Below are 18,151 nucleotides of genomic sequence, written 5' to 3' on the forward strand. Positions count from 1 at the left end.
TCAGACTTTTTCTCATACCTCCCCTAGATCCGCATTTCTCGGCACACATTTATTTGAGCACTAACCTTAGCCTAGTACATCACCAGTGCGCTTCTATATAATGTCCCGTACTGTTTCTTTTACGAGATACCCTCCAACACCTTGATTCGTCGCATCGTAGACTCTTGAGTGACCTTCAAATCATTCAATCATTACCCACTGAGCCCTTACTCCGACTATATCTATACACAAGGCCAAATCGGACAGCATAAATTTGTTGATGGTGCGCATACCACATGGATGATCCTACTATCTCTCGCCACCACATCATTGAACAGCGTTTATACGAGCAGGTGGGTACAAGAATCTAAAGACAATGATTTACGGCCCCATCGTACATACGGTGAGGAGAAAGCGATCTCTTACAGAAATATCAAATAAGAGCATGAATGAATGGACGGTCAAGAAGTATGTGGAAACGGGATTCCTTTTCTCTTCCCACGGCTTTCGGAACGATACTGATCGCCTGGAAAACGACCTGACCGCCCAAGATAACTCATCGAGACAGCTCATTAAACACAATTCCACCAAGTCTGGGGTGAGCCTTGGCTTGGATGACATTCAGGGATGGCGTGCAGCCAGGAGAGACTGTGATGGCCATGGCTGCTCTACCTGTAGAACACTGGGCAATGCTCAGGGCGCTTGTTGATCGTATGACGCATCGTTTCGATCTGTGCCCGACTTCTAGAGGCGCAGACGTGATCGCCAGGCATGCCAAACGCAGTATGTTTCATTTCTTTCACTGCTAATCAGTCGGCCTACCATATCCACCTCAGTATAGATCATCAGACCCAGCCAATCCTGCTCCCACCTGCTGGTAAACAAAAAACATCGGATGCCCCAATACTTTCTTTTTGTTTCAACTGTTACATAATGGCGCAGTCTATGATTGACAAGCCATCTCTGGACCGCGGACTTTGTCGGGGGCACGATCAATCACAGAAAGGTCCTGTTAGCGGAAATATTTTCCCACCGAAACGGGTTCAGTATGTCCCACTAATAAGGCTCTGAAGTCGGTCAGGGGGGCGACAGCCATTACCAACAGGTATGCCTTCCAGTATGGGCTGCCAAAGGGCTAAAGGCTCCATCGATGGTTGTGACAACCGCCTTACGTTGGCATCCTCATCATGCCATAGTGGACATATGCCATCCGAACATTCCCCGGGTCAAGGAGGGCAAAATCCTGTGCTTACGACGCCCGCAGGTATTCCAGACAGCAGCACTGTGGGCCAAGCCACAACAACATCGGCGGGGAGGGAAGATGAAACAGTGGTGGCTTTACCACCGGGCATGTGGTCCGTTTGTCGCGAGATGCTACCGCAACACGGCTGGTCTCCTGGCGGAGTGGAATCATGTCGGGGCTAGACCCAGTGAATCTGGGTCCCAGATCAAGAGGCCAGGCTTCGGTCGTCGCCGTTGATGCGGGGGAAGATTAAGCGCGCGATGAAAGCATCTAGGCAAGGCAAAGGAGGCTATCCACTCCGGACATATGCTTGTTCCGTCTCCCGTCACGTGCACGTGTCCCGGTCGTGAGTCGATTCCAAACACGGTTTAGCCTGTCTCCTCACAATGGCACCCGCAGCATGGGACCGTTTTGGACGCGTCTGTGGGATACGTTGAACTATCTATATACGCCACCGGTCATCGAGGAACTATTCCAGAATGCAAGCATCATCCGCTCTGCCCTACAGGAGGTCGAAACGGAGGAACTATTCATCAGATACAGTGGCATTGGAAACCATGGTATAATGCAGGCAGCTTCGCATTCACGCGGCATCATGGGTCAAGAGCATAGAAGCGTTCCTCGTCTTTGTTGTCCGGTGTGTGTGTGCTTGAGGATCTTACCAATCATCACATATTATGCAGCAGCTGGTCAGAGGAAGCCTCAGTAGAATCCTTCTTGTGCGCAATCACCAGATTCGGCCGACCGGCCAGCCGTTCAAAACTGTCCTTGAAATGATATGCGATGGTCACCAGCCTTGTCACCTAGATAGTATCACCACCGCAGTCCGTGTTATTCTCCACATCTTGCATCTCAAATCTCTCGGCGGTGTGGTGTGACGACCTGCTTGCATAACGGTTCTCGGGGGGTTATAAGACAAAGGGTGGAACGGAAGGGTCGAGGTGTTGTTCTTGTATCTATGACCTACAAACTCATAAGGATCGGACTGTCGAGAAAGATTAACTGTCAGTGGTCACTTGCATCAACCTCGGGGGGTACAGAGTTTCAGCGTCCTTCACTTGGTATGAGCTGTATGCCCTTCATATAGGGTCGTAGTCTGTTCGAGGTTATTGCACATCTTGGCTATTGGGCCAATGCTTGCGTGGAAGGCTGAATGCCTGGAGGCATGAATGCATCGAAGAAAGGAAAATGTGTATGAAAGCTTTTCCCCGTGAAGATGTTGTGGCTCAGTGTTTCCGCCCGTGTGGGTTTCTGGAGTGGCGCGGATCGGCGAGAAGATCTACACAATAGGACTTCATCCACCAAACGTGATTGATCATGCTCCCGCTGGCAAAGAACATCTGCTTGTAGGACACTATTCAGACGAACGGAAGAACACATGAACAAAGCATGATCGTCTGTTTTCACGGTTTACACGGGATGATCTCCCGCTCTGAGACGCGATCTGCACCTGTCCCGAGTGATCTGCCGTGTCGGTTGTAGAAGGTTGTCGGAAAGCCATCGTCTGATATGAGGCAGATTTTTTCCAGTTACAATATCGAGTGCAGGCAATATCTACATTATATCGAGGTAGGAGTAATAGTCCTACGATACTCTTAGTACTTTCACTACGTATAAGTGATTTGGTGGTCAGCTGCTTTCAATCAATCTTGGTCGACGTTCATGATAGTTCGAGGTAGCCGCACCGATATATATATCTTCTCGCCTCTGCTACTGCTCATCATTCACCAGTTTTCCTCCAAGCAAAACCTTATCTGACTGTGATGAGAATATTGGAAAGTAAAAATATCGGCACTCTTAACGATATAGTGAATATATATTTACATTAGATGATACTGGTGTTTCTAAAAGTTGGAGAGTCGGGCATAGACTCTCTATGCCCTGCGAGATCATTGCCAGCGGAAGTGAAGTACTAGTCAGCTAGAAAACAACAGACGTTTAATGCATATAACCCACTGTTAATATAGTTTACTCAATCTCTGTACTACTATGTGGGCATGTGCACTTATGAGTCTATCCAATGTAGGACGGCACATTATGACCCGACAAAGCAAAGCCTCTTGGTAGGAGCTATCGTGAGAATGTTCTATGGCGTAACGAGCTGTCTCATAGCAAGAAGTGTCATAAAAGGTAGAAACCCTATACTTTAGGTACACTAACTGAATGGAAAAACGCCTATTTTAGAAACCCATAACGACCAGCGACGAATTTCTAAGGCTAGAATGCAACTACTTCTCCTACAGGTAATGTCAAAGATATCCATACAATGGAATCATCTTCTAAGAGCACCTCCGAAATTGTCTGTCTTCGATGCAAGTTGTGATGTCCAGAGAAACTCGTGTGCTCAACGGTAAGAGGAAGGTCAGCCGAGGAACAAGTTGCACTTGGAAAATAAAATAGATTGCACCATACCATATGTCATATTCCCAACAGCAATCTCAAGACAGCAAGGCTACAGGGGGTTGAGGATGCTGACATAGAACAATCTAAGACAGCAGGAGACAGATGATTGCGCAAAAATACGATGAACTCCTGAAAAGGAAGGGGACACATAAGAAATTGTTGGGAGTGAATCATGACCCATCAGATGGAGCATGGAGATATTACCTCAATGCGATCCCATGATTCATTCGGTCTCGGGATAATCACGCAAGACGATGTCCACGTTTATTGGAAGGCGGAGGATGTTAGTGGAGGAGACATTAATTAACCAGGCTGGTGGATGTTAAACTGAACTAGGAATAAGCATAGATTATATGATAGATTAAGGAGGTAAAATTCCGGGTGTGGCCGTCGGATCCGGGAGTTCAGGTAGAGAGGCAATCCCGATGTGGACTTGCCATGCCGAATGTTTTGTTGTTCCTGCTTGTTTGGCTGGCGACTCGGCCCGGTCAGCAGAGGAGTTTCATCATCAGTGATTTCTCAGCAACAAGTCAATATCGACATCATCTTCGTGAATTGGGATCAATCAATCATTAATCAAATAAGAATTAAAACCAAAATTAACCGGTTGTCGGACAAGAGCCGGTGGGATATCCGAGCAAACCGAGCAAAAGCAACAAAAAAGTCATGGGCGGGGAAATGTCTGATTGGGGGAAAAAAGATAAAAGGGAAAGTTGGATGCGGGAAAAGCAATGATCTGCCGTCTTGGCAGCCTTGGCGCCCCATGTCCCGCTCGTCGAACCAATCACCATCGCACCTGCCCTGAATGCCGCGTGTTAGTACAAGGGCTTAGGGCTACTCGGAGGAGCCCGTCGCAGCAGTGGAGGGGATACCAAGGTGGGAAACAACAAGAGAGGACCGCAGAACATCGCGATCATCCCGAACATAGCTACACTGAGCATAGCACCATCATACCGGCCGGTTCAGAGGTCGAACACCCACTCGACACTCTACCGTTTCTGCAATGTCCGCGCGAACGGGTCCCCATGTGTCTCTCAGACCGCGTCCGTATCAGGTTGGACCTCCTTCAAAGTCGCGACGAAACAATATACGAGGCTGAAAGAGACAACCCGCTAGTCAGTAGATTGCTGGTTGAGCCGCGTCATACTGTCCCGGTCAAGTCCCAAAGGAGAGGTCCGTCCCCTGTCACTCCCCCGCCACGATGAACTAGTAGTCTAATTCCTACAAAGTGTATCAGGGGACTCAGCCATGGGAACAAAGCTCGATGCAATCGGACTTAATTAGTCTCCACATCGAGCTGGGCGTGAAACTGATGGACACTCCGCTATCTACTCGAAACCGTATCTAATTAAGCACTCGCGGCTCCACTTCTTCTCTGGGCTTCCTCCGTGCCGCTCGGACAGCTCACTGGACGCTCCCAGTGGAGTCGTTTCACAGGATCCCCTCAACGCTGACGATCGCATTCCCAACTCATCCACCAGCTCTCTCGAGCAGACCAGGGCAGTGAGGTGATCGGCGGTGGCCTCACAACATTGCCGTCGCCGGGACCCAGATGTTTATTCTCCTTCCCTGTCGACCCAATGGCCCACACCACATCCACCGTCATAACGCCGATATTGGTCGAGATTGCGTGGGAGTCGCAGAGGGAGTCTCCGGCATACCCACTGGCTCCGTAGACCTCCATCAGGAGAAGTGTTCCAAACTTCCATGAGCCATGGCATCGAAGACCAACAGCGCTCTATATAAGGGACGAGCCCGTCGACCGTCTCAGATCCTTTCCTCTCTGGCTCAACACACACAGCTTTGTCATTCTTTCTCTTGTTCTCTCTTTTGTTCCTAATTGTACTTACTCTTTGTCACTCTTTATACTTGCAAAACTTCCAGGATGAAGTACGCTGCTGCTCTTACGGCTGTTGCCGCCCTCGCTGCCCGCGCCGCTGCTGTCGGTGTCTCTGGCACTCCCGAGGGTTTCGCTTCCTCCGCCACTGGTGGTGGTGATGCCACTGCCGTCTACCCTACCACCACCGATGAGCTGGTCTCTTACCTCGGTGACGACGAGGCCCGTGTCATCGTCCTGTCGAAGACGTGAGTTCCGAATCGAAGGCAGAGAATGAAGCAATTCCCCGCTAACCGGTGTCTGAATTTGATAGTTTCGACTTCACTGACACTGAGGGTACCACCACCACCACCGGCTGTGCTCCCTGGGGTACTGCCTCCGGCTGCCAGCTGGCCATCAACAAGGACGACTGGTGCACCAACTACGAGCCCGATGCTCCCACCACCACCGTCACCTAGTAAGTTGCCTTCTGAAGTCATACTCGACTATGTGAGAAGAGAAGATGCTAACCGAAGGATAGCAACACTGCTGGTGAACTCGGTATCACCGTCAACTCCAACAAGTCCCTGATCGGTGAGGGTACCAGCGGTGTCATCAAGGGCCGTGGTCTCCGCATGGTCAGCGGTGTCTCCAACATCATCATCCAGTACGCATCGTCCAGGACTTTTATCCACTTGTCGCATCGCAAACTAACCATGGGATCCCAACAGGAACATTGCTGTCACCGACATCAACCCCGAGTACGTCTGGGGTGGTGACGCCATCACTCTCGACGACGCCGACTTGGTCTGGATTGACCACGTTACCGTATGTCTTATCCTTTCCAGAACTTCCTCCTTTTGCAAACTAACAAATGCTTCAGACTGCCCGCATCGGTCGCCAGCACTACGTCCTCGGTACCGAGGCCGACAACCGTGTCTCCATCACCAACAACTACATCAACGGCGAGTCTGACTACTCTGCTACTTGCGACGGCCACCACTACTGGAACGTGTACCTCGACGGCGCTAGCGACAAGGTCACCTTCAAGGGCAACTACCTGTACAAGACCTCCGGCCGTGCCCCCAAGGTCCAGGACAACACCTACCTCCACATCCTCAACAACTACTGGGAGAACAACTCGGGCCACGCTTTCGAGATCGGCTCCGGTGGCTACGTCCTCGCTGAGGGTAACTACTTCTCCAACGTCGACACCGTCCTCGAGTCCGACACCTTCGAGGGTGCTCTCTTCTCCTCTGACAGCGCCTCCTCCACCTGCGAGTCCTACATTGGCCGCTCTTGCGTTGCCAACGTCAACGGCGGTGACCTCACCGGCAGCTCCACCACCGTCCTCTCCAACCTCAGCAGCGACACCCTCCCCTCTGCTGATGCTGCCAGCACCAGCCCCGCCTCCAGCGCTGGTCAGGGTAACCTGTAAGCGGTCTCGCTCCGTCGAACTCTTACTGCAGATTGCTTCGGTGATGTTGTCGAGTTTGATGACTCAGACTAGACAAGTTGTTCCTGCTGTTGTACAGCGGAAATGTGTGTTAGCTTAGATTCTATCTTAGCCTAATCAATAATCCTAAGATGGACTTGATCCATAGTAATGCTCCATCCAGCTGTCATTCAGGGGTTCTCGTTGTAGTTTCTCGTTTTAGCCTAATATAATGGCTACTCCTGGCTCCTCGATGCCTAAGGCGCAACTGTCTCATGGCTAAGGCAGGAAAATGCCAAGCCTGCAATAGTGCCTGAAGGCAATTTGTTGCTGCCCAAGGCATATGATAACCATAAGGGTTAACGAACGAAATGGAGAGAACCAAGTATTGTAGGTGTCTATATCAGATATTGTCATGGTGAACTACCATAATTTCGGTTCCATCACGTTGATTGAGTCTCGTACACTGAAATAAGTAACTAGAGGTTCGCATTGCCGGTGGATGCTACAAATATATCGTCCCTTGAAATGGTCGATCAAGGTGATGGTATTTGTTTTCCTTATGCCTTCTGCCACTCCACCAATAACAGCCTCTTCTGAATCTCTGCTTATCTTCGTCAGCAAGGGGGGGTAATCATTCGTGAGACAACCTCTTCCTGCACTTCAAATACCTAACATATCAAGCGGGTCATTTCTCCCGTCTGTAGGTATGGGCAGCCTGGACTCCAATAGTGCTCTTTTCGCCTGACGCGTAAGCCTGACCACACCAAGGCTCTATTTACTTAGGGTTCTGCTATCATCATGCATCGAGCGAGCGGGGCTGTGTGGCGGTATGCGATGACCACGGTTGTTGTTTTGCTTCTGCCAGCTCATCTGGGCTCGTGAGGTGCAAGTGACTGAGATACTTACGCGAGGCTGAACACACATCCTAACAGAAGAGTGATAAACATTGAATAATGCTTTAATCTCCCTACTATACCTGGTCACTTACCTGCATGGAATGCCACATTTTTAAATTCTAGTTGATTCCTTATTCGCGGTAATATCTTTCTGCCACGGCATGAGTCCACCACTTCCCGACCTGACTCATGATGACTACACCATCGCATGCATCTGCCCCATGGGCGTTGAGCTTGCAGCTGTCGAAGGAATGATGGATGAGCAGCATCCGAATCTTCCATCCAGCATTGATAAGAACACCTATACATTCGGACGCATGGGAGCACATAATATAGTAGTGGCAGTAATGCCAGAAGCAGGCAATGATCGTGCCGCAGCGGTGGCAACGCAACTATCGAACGATTTTCAATCGATTAAATTCAGTCTCTTGATTGGCGTTGGTGGTGGCATCCCGGACCTTGCGAGAGACATTGACATCCGACTCGGGGATGTGGTAGTCAGCAGGCCATCAAATAGGTTCGGAGGCGTGGTACAATTCGATCGCGGGAAGGACCATTCTTATAACCAGTTCGAGCGCACAGGAATGCTACAGAAACCCCCAGATATTCTCCTGTCTACCGTGCAGAGGCTGGAAGCCCTCCATGCCCGGGTAGACAGTCGAATTCCTGTCTTCTTGGAAGAAATGCTTGCGAGATTCCCGAAGATGAGGAAGCGAAACTATGTTTATCAGGGGGCCACGAAGGACCAACTGTTCCAGATAGAGTACGAACATATTGGGGCCACTGACTGTGGAGATTGTGATTCAAGCCAAACCGTCGAACGCGAAGTTCGAGATGATTCAACTCCCGTGATTCACTACGGAACGATCGGATCATCAAATGTTGTCATACGGGACAGCGTGAAGAGGGAGATCTTGAAGGCTGACTTGGGCATTCTCTGTGTTGAGATGGAAGCAGCGGGCTTGATTAACAATTTCCCTTGTTTGGTTATTCGTGGCATCTGTGATTATGCGGATTCACACAAAAACAAGGCATGGCAGCCTTATGCTGCCGCTACGGCTGCTGGGTATGTGAAGGAGTTGCTTTCTCTGATCCCTTCTCTGTGAAAGCCTTTTAAAAAAAATATAGAAGTGGCTTCGTTTGCACCGAGGCAGCAAGCTTCTGCCATTCGGACAATTAACACGGCAAGTTAATGCACAACCCGTGGCTCGTAATCTGATGCTTTCTCTAGATTAAGAAGTAGCTTATGTTCTGTAACAGCCACTTGTATGTCACAGGAGAAGACACGGGAGGCTGATAATTTAATTTCTGTGCCGGGTACGAGAGCGTAATCATTACGCTGCAGGTATACCTGAAGCCATCCAGTACAATGGAGTCCTTACAGTAATGCATGTCATTGCAAGCAGAACAGGTGGTCATACAGGCAACTATATTGACTGTTGACCATTGACGGGCACTCTTTGCCAACACCTGCATGTCGTTGTTCTGCTGCACATAAACAAAAAAGGAATCATCGTCATCAAATACCCAGGGCTTGCTCAGCTAGCCAAAGTAACAAATGGTGCATTAGGGGTAGACGGTTCCCCTCATCCTCAAATGCTTTGCAGAATATTCTGTCGCAACCCGCTGGTAGCTTACAGGAACGAGATTTACCCAGGCATTGGCAAAGTCGCATCCTATCTAAGTCTTACTATATAGAACAAATTAACCTTGAATTCTGAGCAACCACTGGATGTAAAGCCTAGTAGTTATTTTCTATAGAGGAAGAAATCTGTAGCCAAACGGAGTACACTCATGCACTGATCTCCATACACACGATAACTCTCTCCCGAAATTCATCCAGCGCAGCAAGCAGTCATATGCAAATAATACATGACTTTCATATCTGTCAAAGAGCACACACCGACCAAGGAGATAATGAAGAAAAGTGGGCACCATGTAGCCGTCAATGATCAGCAGCACTTGGTGATGGAATTAGCAGAGAAAGGTATACTAAAAAGGTCATAGCGGCGTGGCTGTATACTGGTGTTGTGCAGGGTATCGTCTTCATACCTTGATGCAAGTGTCAGCACAACTGCGTTGGCAACTTGGCGTGTTAGTAACCAAAGAATTGGTCTGTAGTAGAGGTCAAGTGATTTTGCCAACGGCCAGTGGTAGGTGTGGACTTCTCAGTATGTAATTGGGCACTTTGCTTCGAACCGTTAATTGGATTATTCCGTCGGAATGTTCTGGAACCTGATACAGTGGGCAACAACTTTGAGCATGGGATGAGCTCGATGTGGGTATGGGGATAGGAGGGGGAGGGGACACATGGTGTATATAAAGGAGGCCGCTTCGTCGGGCTGTAAGAGAAGCAAAATCAGCTCCTCAGCTTGTTTATCAATCATCAAATACATCAATCATAATATCACTTACCTTCTACGTTCCTGGTGACATCATGCCTAGCCCTGCAACTACCAGCCCTTTTGGCTTCATGGCTCAGTACCAAGCCAAGGGTCTTATTACGGTATGTTCTATCTTTCTATCTTTCTTCCAATCTTGATTTTTGATCAACCCTCTGGCTAAGCTGATTCCAGGATGAGGGCTTCAAAGCCTTCAGAGACGCGTACACGGGGCATCTTCCAGACGTGAAAATGTATGTAGCAGAAGAAGACGGGATGCATGTCTTCTACTACAACGCTGGTCTGGAAACAGGCGGGGCCGTGTTCCGCACTAATCGTGCAGACGCCGTGGCCTCTATTCTGCATATGGTGCAAGATAATGGAGGGGAGATTGAGAAGGTTTCAATCGACGTCCTCGGTGCCCGCGCTGGATTGGAAGTCCAGACCTTGAATGATTATTTTCCTGTCTATGCGGGCGCTGATGCGACTGCACACCTCGTCGACTTGAAGGGCGGCCCATGCTATGGGACCCTTGGTGTCGGAGTAGATACAGAACTTGGGTACAGAGACCAGTCAGTTGGCTGTAAAGTCCTGGGCTGTGGGATGAGAGTCGGGAGGGTCTGTGAGATTTCCGCATTCGGGTCGAAGATTGGGATTGATTGGGGAAAGCTCTTTTGACGCTGACCACCCGCTGATATCACTGTGCACTGGATGTGTTTTTCATGACAGAGTGTTCTTCGTAGCTTTTAGGGGATGTTGAAATCTAAGGTTTAGCGATCAAGTAACTCGGCAATGTATAGCGCATGTCGTCGTAAAGGTCGCGAGATAGTAGGTGATACTAGGTTGGATACGGTGGAAAATAGAGTAGTTATAATTCTGAGGAGAGGCAATGAAGAATATGGAGATCATAGTTCAAAGGTTAATGGATCTCTCTGTCGTCTGGATCTTTGATTCTCCAGCCCCTTTCTCAGCTTTAAAAGTCTTCGCCCTGAAATTTGTCAGGAGACAAGTCCCCTTTTAGTATACTGTTGATTGTATTTTTGTTTCTACTTTATTGATTTGACATCGCTATCCATAGAGGTATGTAAGTTTACTATCATGGGTCCAATAGAAACAGTCAATGTCAACTAACTAAGCATCATTCAAAGAAATGAAGTATATGTGAATTCTTGATTTAATTAATTGAGCTTTTGCGCTACCAATCACTGTATTTTTATTCTGTATAAGGTTTTCAATTATGTCCTTGAAAGCCTCAAAATGTGCCCAAACGGGGTTGATAGCTGATGATAACGATGAGTGCGAAGCATGCTTTGGTGAGTAACTGACGAGGCGAAGCAGAATGATAGATCAATAATTTGCGAGGGAGTGAAGTATCAGATACTCCACCTACACAGTTGCACTAGTGTACGCATCACATTGTAAGTTGTATTTCAGTGACAACAGGAAGAAGCTTCGTTAGTGCACTATGATCGATCATGTATTATATTTCTTAGTTATACTATATTATGACATGCCTTGCATCCTCCTGAAAGTGCCACGCGTTCTTCATAGACAGGGCAACCCATTTACTTCAGCCAAATCCATCCACACTGTGGACAGTCCAGCAACACCAACAGTATCGCGATACCGACGCTGGAATCCCTACTATACGTATTGAGATTCTACACCGAATTTCCCAAGGATCCTAAAGATATGTAGTATGGTACTGTTGAGAGACGTACTGGACAATGACACCATAGATCATGACAATAGCAACGGATTGGGTAATATGGAAGAGCATGTTAAAAAGGTCCACCACGAAGATCATAAGGTCAAAGACAGGGATTCAGTGTTAGATCTGTTTATCATATCGCTATAATAGCCGATGATGTTATCCAACGGGAGGCGGCTTCACTGATGGCTTAACGATTTCTTCTGCCTTCCCTACTTATGTTTACTCAATGAAGGTAAAGATAGCAGTATGCACACTACGTCGACCGCTGTTGTGGGCCCCATATATCCTTCTGCTTCAGGGATTCCAGGAGTTGGTCCACCCCCTGTTGGTTCTTGCTCGGGATGGAGGCATCCCCAGCCACCCTAGCGGGACCTGGGTCATTCAGAATCTCGACACGTCGCGTTGAGTTGCGAACAACTTCCAATATCGTTCCTCCCCCGATATCCTTATCTTCCACGCATCTTAGCATGGCGGATGCGACTTCTTCGGGCGTTGCCCATCCGTCTTTCTCCTCGTCGATAAGCATCATTTTCTCCTGGTTCTCGACCCACAGTGGGGTACGTATAAGACCGGGGGCCACTGCATTGACGCGAACGCCGATCGCTTGCTCGAGGGGGGCCAAACACCGCACGAAGCCGGTAATGGCGCTCTTCGAAGCGCCATACATGGGACACACAACGTTTGGCAGTTGACCTGCCACGGAGGAGATGTGAATAACGCGGCGGGGATTCTGCGCAGAGACAGGAGCTACGTTGGGGCTTGTGGGATGCAGCCAATGCGACAAGGCCAGTTGGGTAGTTCGGATGGGATGCGTGACGTTGATGTCGAGGAGCGCGTATCGGTCGCTGTCCTCTTTGTCTTTGCTCATGGCGGAGCCGGGTGGCTGCCAGAAATTCGACCGCGGGGGCTCGTAGACACCCGCACCAGGACAGAGGATATGAAACTCTTCGAACGAGGACAAGGTCAAGTCGAACATGCGTTTCAAGTCGGCCCAAGAGGTGACGTCTGTGCGAATGAAAACTGCTCGCGGGGAGGAGTCAGCGGCCTCATACTTGGCGATGAGTTGCTCTGCTTCCGGTCGCAGAGCGATGTCGGCTACCACAACATTGCAATTCCTGGATAGCAGAAGGGATGCGAATGATAGATTGATCCCTATCACCTTCAGAAGAGTGTTCCAACAAAAGGAAGAAGGGAAAACTAACCCGAGCCAGCGCCCGTGACAATGGCCGTCTTCCCTTCCACCGAGAAGGGTACGACATCTTCCGCGGAGGCTGTCATTGTTGTGATTACAGCTGTAACAGCGCAGGATTCCCCGAGTTGCTTGACTCCCCCTCAGATTCAGTCGAAGCCGGGGACTATATAGCTGCTTTCCTCTGAGTGCCCATGGGAGCGGGGAGGGGGTGCCGTGTGTGATGCGAGATACGTTGCCAGCGTGCGGGGAACGAGCAAATCATAACCTGCTGGAGAATATCGGGCTTGATCCGACCATCTCGGACCCGTTTCCGCGGTTAATTCAAGTAGTTGAGTCGCTGTGAAGTTGTGAGGAAGAAGCAGATAGGGACCCATTGGGTGGACCAGTTCAAGGAACCGTGGATGCAGGAGTATCCGACCGGTCGCGATCCACCGATCTGTCAGGCAGTGATTTCATGACAGCTTGGTGAGAAGCTTGATGGCCTTAGAATGCAGACGATCGGCCATTAAGAGGTCTGGATCAGGGGAATGGCATGAATTGAATGAGTGAGTGTCTGGGAATGCATTGGAAGAACAAGAGGATGAAAAAGCAGTTTGAGTCTTGGCAAGGGGGCAGTGCTGTTGCTTAAAGAGAGACTCAGCCACACTCCCCAGTCATGCTTTTTTCCACCCCTTCATAAAGCGAGGGAGACATCCCCATTTTGTATCTGGAAGTAGATTCCCCTCATCTTGGACATATGAAATTATACTCAGAAAGACCCGGGGTGGGCCAATGCACGTCAATGTGATCATCTCATGTAATAAGTAAGTAGCAAGTAAATACTCAAAATGCTGATATGTGCCTGTGGAGATTCACGGATCCAGTCCCAAACTCCTTCCCAATGATCATCATTATCATCATGTACTCATTGACCCAAGATAGCAGACCACGAAGAAGACAAAAAAAAATACTGTCATGAGACTCCCAACGCCTGACTGATCGCCCATCTTTACTGGGTATGCCGCATGTGTATCTCCGTCGTGCGATCCGCCGCCAACACTCGATACACGCGCAGCAGGTCCTCCATTGACGCTTGCGTGTCTGGATGTGTTTTCCCTAGCACCTTCTCCCGGCCACGAACGGCTTGCTCCATGAGCGTCTCGGCTTCATCCCATCGGCCTTGGGACTGGTAGATGGCCCCCAAGTTGGCCATGGTCGTCAGCGTGTGCGGATGGAGTGCTCCGAGATACTTCTGCATCAAACGCAGCGCCTGCGCGGTCAACGCTTCGGCGCTACCCGTCTTTCCTTGACCCTGATACGTCAAGGCGAGATCTGCCATAGCAGTCAAGGTTAATGGATTCTGCTCGCCCAGGCGTGCCTTCATCACAGCCACCGCTCGTGCCCCAAGACTGGCGGCCTCGTCCATCCGTTCCTGGCCCCGGTAGGTGGACGCCAAGTTGATCATCGACATCAGCGTCTGCGGATGCTGCTCGCCTAGATTGATCTTGCTTATCTCTACGACCTGCGTCTCCAGGTGTTCTGCCTCCTCCAACCGCCCCTGGTCCCGGTACATCGTTGCAAGGTTTGCCATGGATGTCAGCGTCAAGGGGTGCTGGGTCCCGAGCCGCTTGATGCGGATGTCCATCACTTCCGACTCCAACTTCAACGCCTCCTCCAATTTACCCTGCTCGCGATACGTGGCTGCTAGGTTGGACTTCCACATCAAGGTCGACCCATGGTGCTCACCCATCGCACGTGAACATTGTTCCACCACCCTTTTCTCCAATCGTTCCGCATCATCATATCGCCCCATGTGAGTGTACGTGTTGGCCAGATTGCCCATGGACGTGAGGGTGGACTGGTCATCCTGGCCGAATCGTCGGGTCTTGATCTGCAGCAGACGAACTTCCAGTGCCTCAGATTGTCGCCAATACCCCTCCTTGCGATATGCGGTAGCCAAGTTGGACATGGAAGCCATCGTGTGGGGGTGGTCCTCCCCCAAGACTTTGCGGCGCGCCTCGGTGACCTGGCGACCCAGATCGATCGCTTCCGCCCAACGGCCCTGACCACAATACCCGGAAACCAGGTTGTGGACGGCGGCCATGGTGATGGGGTCGTTGGGACCTAGCTGCGCCCGTCGGGCGTCGACCACAATCGTTCCGACATCTACGGCAGAGTTCCACTGACCCCGTTCAAGGAAGGCCAGGACTAGCGCCCCGAATCTCTTCAGCGCGATACCGGAGTCACCCCTATTCTCACTGGTGACCTGCTCCACCACCGTCTCTAGCTCGGCAGCTGCATCAGCATGTCCTTGCTTCCGATACCGTTTCGACAGCGCCCTGAACGCCTTCAGATACGAAGGGGAAAGCGAAACATCCATCGATGTACGGAGAGCGGACTTCCCGTGGATATCCCAAAACCTTGACAGAAGCTTCAATAACAATGCGTGGGGAAGCTGGGGACTAGTTCTTCGATCGCCGGGTGGACGGGTGTGGAAATGTTGGGAGGAGGAACTTAAAACCGACAGGCTGCGATTAATTAATAATCCGAGGTGTGAGGAGATAACGGCCAACGATCGTGTTCAAAGAGGAGAGGGGAAGAGGAGAGCGGTAATGGCAGTCGCGAAGACGCTCGGACAACAGACGCGGATGGAGGAAGGGAAGCGCATCAAGAGCCGCTCACGGGAACTGACAGATAGGGAGAGATTTTGCAGACAAGTTCAGGGAGATGACGGGATGACGACGAGCGGACAAGCAGATGCAGGATGGAGTGTCTCAAGTCAGAGCATGACCAGATCCATTTGCTGCCGCCAAGCCGCTAGGGTGTTGGAAAGGCTGGAGGATCCCATCCTCTTTCTCCGAGTCAGTTCTTTCGTGCGTGTCGGGGGGGAGGGGGGTGTTGTTGCGTTCCCATCACTTGCCCCGAGGTTTCCGGTTATCAGTCAGGCTCATTCCTTGATTGGTGGGCTTCTAAAGGGGCCCCGTTGGAAGCAGTGGACTGGCAATCAAAATCAGTGGAGATTGCACCAGTTGGACGCGATGGATGGGAACTGGGAAGGGCTTCTTTTCCCTTTTCAGCCCTGTCGGGCCAGAAATAGAAAAGTCACGGAAAATGACAGCCGCGATTACCATACCGTCTCGAACACCCCCCATACCGTCTCATACGGTATTGTTCCCGTCGGTTCAGCTTCAGGTTCTGTCTCTGATGCTGATCCGAATTCCACTCATCTCAGCCTCTCCCCTTCTCTCCTCTCTCTGCGTCTCTTGTCCTTTTCTCTCTCTTTCCCTCTTCCTCTTCCGTTCCACTGCCCACCGCTCTCACGGGGCCTCGCCATCTCTTCCCTGCTCTGCGACATCTTTCCCCCCTTAACCCACGTCATCTTCTCCGTCACCGTCGGACTGGAGCCATGATCGTCGGGGTTTAAAATTGGTCAACTCTCGTCCACGGAAGCCCGCCTGCCACTTTGCGCCGTCAGCTGTCACCCTCTTTGCTCTTCTTCGTTCCTGGTGGTCTCGCCCCTCCCTCTTCGTCCCACCTGTCACCATGTCTCGGCCAGAGTTCAATGATTCCCCCTTGCCGAAAGACTCCCACCAGTACGATCCGGTCATGCAATCGGAGCCCGAGCCGGACTCGCCCGTCATTTCCTCCTCTCCCATCCGCCATAGTACCCTCCGGCAGAGAGTCTCTGCCGCTGTCGCCAAGTCTGGCTCCAAACCGTTGCTATGCTTCCTGCCTCTAGGCCTTGTGGCGGACGCGCTACACTGGAACCCCGTCCTGGTCTCCATCTACAACTTCCTCGCCGTCATTCCCCTCTCCGTCATTGTTTCAGATTGCTCCGATGAGCTGTCCGACTCGCTAGGCCAGCTCATGGGGGGCTTGATCAATGCGACCTTTGGTAACTGTGTCGAGCTGTCGGTGAGTCTCAAACCCTCTGCTGGACGCTAGCGATGGGATCTAATCTCAGGACTGTAACCTTCCTAGACCGGCATCTTGGCCCTTATTCGTGGCGAAATATACTTTGCGCAATCAGTCATGATTGGGAGCATTTTGTCCGATCTCCTTCTCATCCTTGGTTGCTGTCTCGTCGCCGCCTCATACAATACCTTCATCCTCCATTTCAACAAACCTGTCACCGGCGCGCTCGCCTCGTTGATGGTGGTCACCTCGGTCGGACTGATTCTGCCTTCAGTCCTGTATTCCACTTTTCCTTTTGACCTTGGGGACCAGATCGTAGCGTTTTCACGTGGCACATCTGCCGTTCTATTGGCGCTCTATGGTGGGTATCTATATTTCCAGCTGGGCACCCATAGCCATCTGTTCCTCCAAGGGGAGACCGAGAGCAACTCGTCGCGGGAGTCACAGCGCAGCATGAACTGGCTCACGACAAGTCTGGTTCTGTCCTCGCTAGCCATAGTTGTCTGCACGAAGAACATCATGGACAGCATTCCCGCAACTGCGGCAACCCTAAACATCTCGAAGACATTCATTGCGACTATTCTCATTCCCATAATTAGCAACAGCTGTGAAGGGGCAGTGGTCATTACTGCCTGTGGTGGTGGTGGCGATGTCAACTTCGCCATCAGTATGATCGTGAGCAGTATCCTACAGATTGGATTGTTTGCTATTCCCTTCCTAGTCATGCTGGGTTGGGTCATAGGTACACCGATGACGCTATATTTCGAAACCTTCCACACCGTGGTTCTCTTCTTCTCCGTGCTGCTGGTGAACTGCATCCTGCAGGATGGGAAGTATACCTATATTCACGGGAGCATGCTGGTCGCCATGTACGTTATTCCGGTAAATGATTGCGTTGTTCTCCATATACTAACAGTGATGACAGGTATGCGATTTTGACGCTTGCTTTCTACGTTCGGTAGACGACTGCCTTAACATCATAATCTTATTATCTAAGTAGTTGGGATTGCTGATTTATCTTGGAGCACGGACTTTCGGACACATTGGCCAGCGTTATATATATACACATATACATATATCATGTTGATAATGCATAGGACTCAATATCATGTGCTTACGACCGCGACGTCCTTAATCGTGCTCACGCTGGGACACACATAGAAGGCGACTCCCGTGATAATGTACCTATGATTTT

At 50.4% G+C, this 18,151-nt stretch overlaps 6 protein-coding genes across 6 annotated transcripts; 4 read left to right on the forward strand and 2 right to left on the reverse strand.

The window, feature by feature from the left end:
• Window positions 1-5,510: 5,510 nt before the first annotated feature.
• Window positions 5,511-7,007, forward strand: BO85DRAFT_407406 (polysaccharide lyase family 1 protein; the record flags this gene model as incomplete). The annotated part of the gene is made up of 5 exons (XM_025657363.1): window positions 5,511-5,710; window positions 5,776-5,919; window positions 5,983-6,108; window positions 6,173-6,269; window positions 6,325-7,007. The coding sequence occupies 5 exons, from the start codon at window positions 5,511-5,513 to the stop codon at window positions 6,877-6,879; spliced, it is 1,122 nt and encodes a 373-aa protein (XP_025510586.1). The 3' UTR covers window positions 6,880-7,007.
• Window positions 7,008-7,936: 929 nt separating this feature from the next.
• On the forward strand, window positions 7,937-9,072 carry BO85DRAFT_442949 (pfs domain-containing protein; the record flags this gene model as incomplete). Its single annotated transcript, XM_025658861.1, has 2 exons — window positions 7,937-8,841; window positions 9,036-9,072. 2 exons carry the CDS (start codon window positions 7,937-7,939, stop codon window positions 9,070-9,072), a joined length of 942 nt encoding a protein of 313 aa, XP_025510587.1.
• A 1,076-nt stretch (window positions 9,073-10,148) lies between these two features.
• On the forward strand, window positions 10,149-11,177 carry BO85DRAFT_472479 (uncharacterized protein). The gene is made up of 2 exons (XM_025662556.1): window positions 10,149-10,281; window positions 10,352-11,177. Exons 1-2 carry the CDS (start codon window positions 10,213-10,215, stop codon window positions 10,832-10,834), a joined length of 552 nt encoding a protein of 183 aa, XP_025510588.1. The 5' UTR covers window positions 10,149-10,212; the 3' UTR covers window positions 10,835-11,177.
• A 474-nt stretch (window positions 11,178-11,651) lies between these two features.
• On the reverse strand, window positions 11,652-13,595 carry BO85DRAFT_453793 (short chain dehydrogenase). Its single transcript, XM_025661131.1, has 2 exons — window positions 13,073-13,595; window positions 11,652-13,022 (listed from the first exon to the last, which is right to left on the reverse strand). The coding sequence occupies exons 1-2, from the start codon at window positions 13,146-13,148 to the stop codon at window positions 12,124-12,126; spliced, it is 975 nt and encodes a 324-aa protein (XP_025510589.1). The 5' UTR covers window positions 13,149-13,595; the 3' UTR covers window positions 11,652-12,123.
• Window positions 13,596-13,599: 4 nt separating this feature from the next.
• BO85DRAFT_175914 (kinesin light chain 3) lies at window positions 13,600-15,805 on the reverse strand. Its single transcript, XM_025654321.1, has 2 exons — window positions 15,734-15,805; window positions 13,600-15,554 (listed from the first exon to the last, which is right to left on the reverse strand). Exon 2 carries the CDS (start codon window positions 15,419-15,421, stop codon window positions 14,051-14,053), a length of 1,371 nt encoding a protein of 456 aa, XP_025510590.1. The 5' UTR covers window positions 15,422-15,554; window positions 15,734-15,805; the 3' UTR covers window positions 13,600-14,050.
• Window positions 15,806-16,212: 407 nt separating this feature from the next.
• BO85DRAFT_453795 (vacuolar calcium ion transporter) lies at window positions 16,213-18,141 on the forward strand. Its single transcript, XM_025661132.1, has 3 exons — window positions 16,213-16,956; window positions 17,023-17,825; window positions 17,882-18,141. Exons 1-3 carry the CDS (start codon window positions 16,585-16,587, stop codon window positions 17,916-17,918), a joined length of 1,212 nt encoding a protein of 403 aa, XP_025510591.1. The 5' UTR covers window positions 16,213-16,584; the 3' UTR covers window positions 17,919-18,141.
• Window positions 18,142-18,151: the final 10 nt, after the last annotated feature.

The sequence above is a fragment of the Aspergillus piperis genome, assembly GCF_003184755.1.
Source record: "Aspergillus piperis CBS 112811 unplaced genomic scaffold BO85scaffold_29, whole genome shotgun sequence".
Taxonomy (NCBI): Eukaryota; Fungi; Ascomycota; class Eurotiomycetes; order Eurotiales; family Aspergillaceae; genus Aspergillus; species Aspergillus piperis.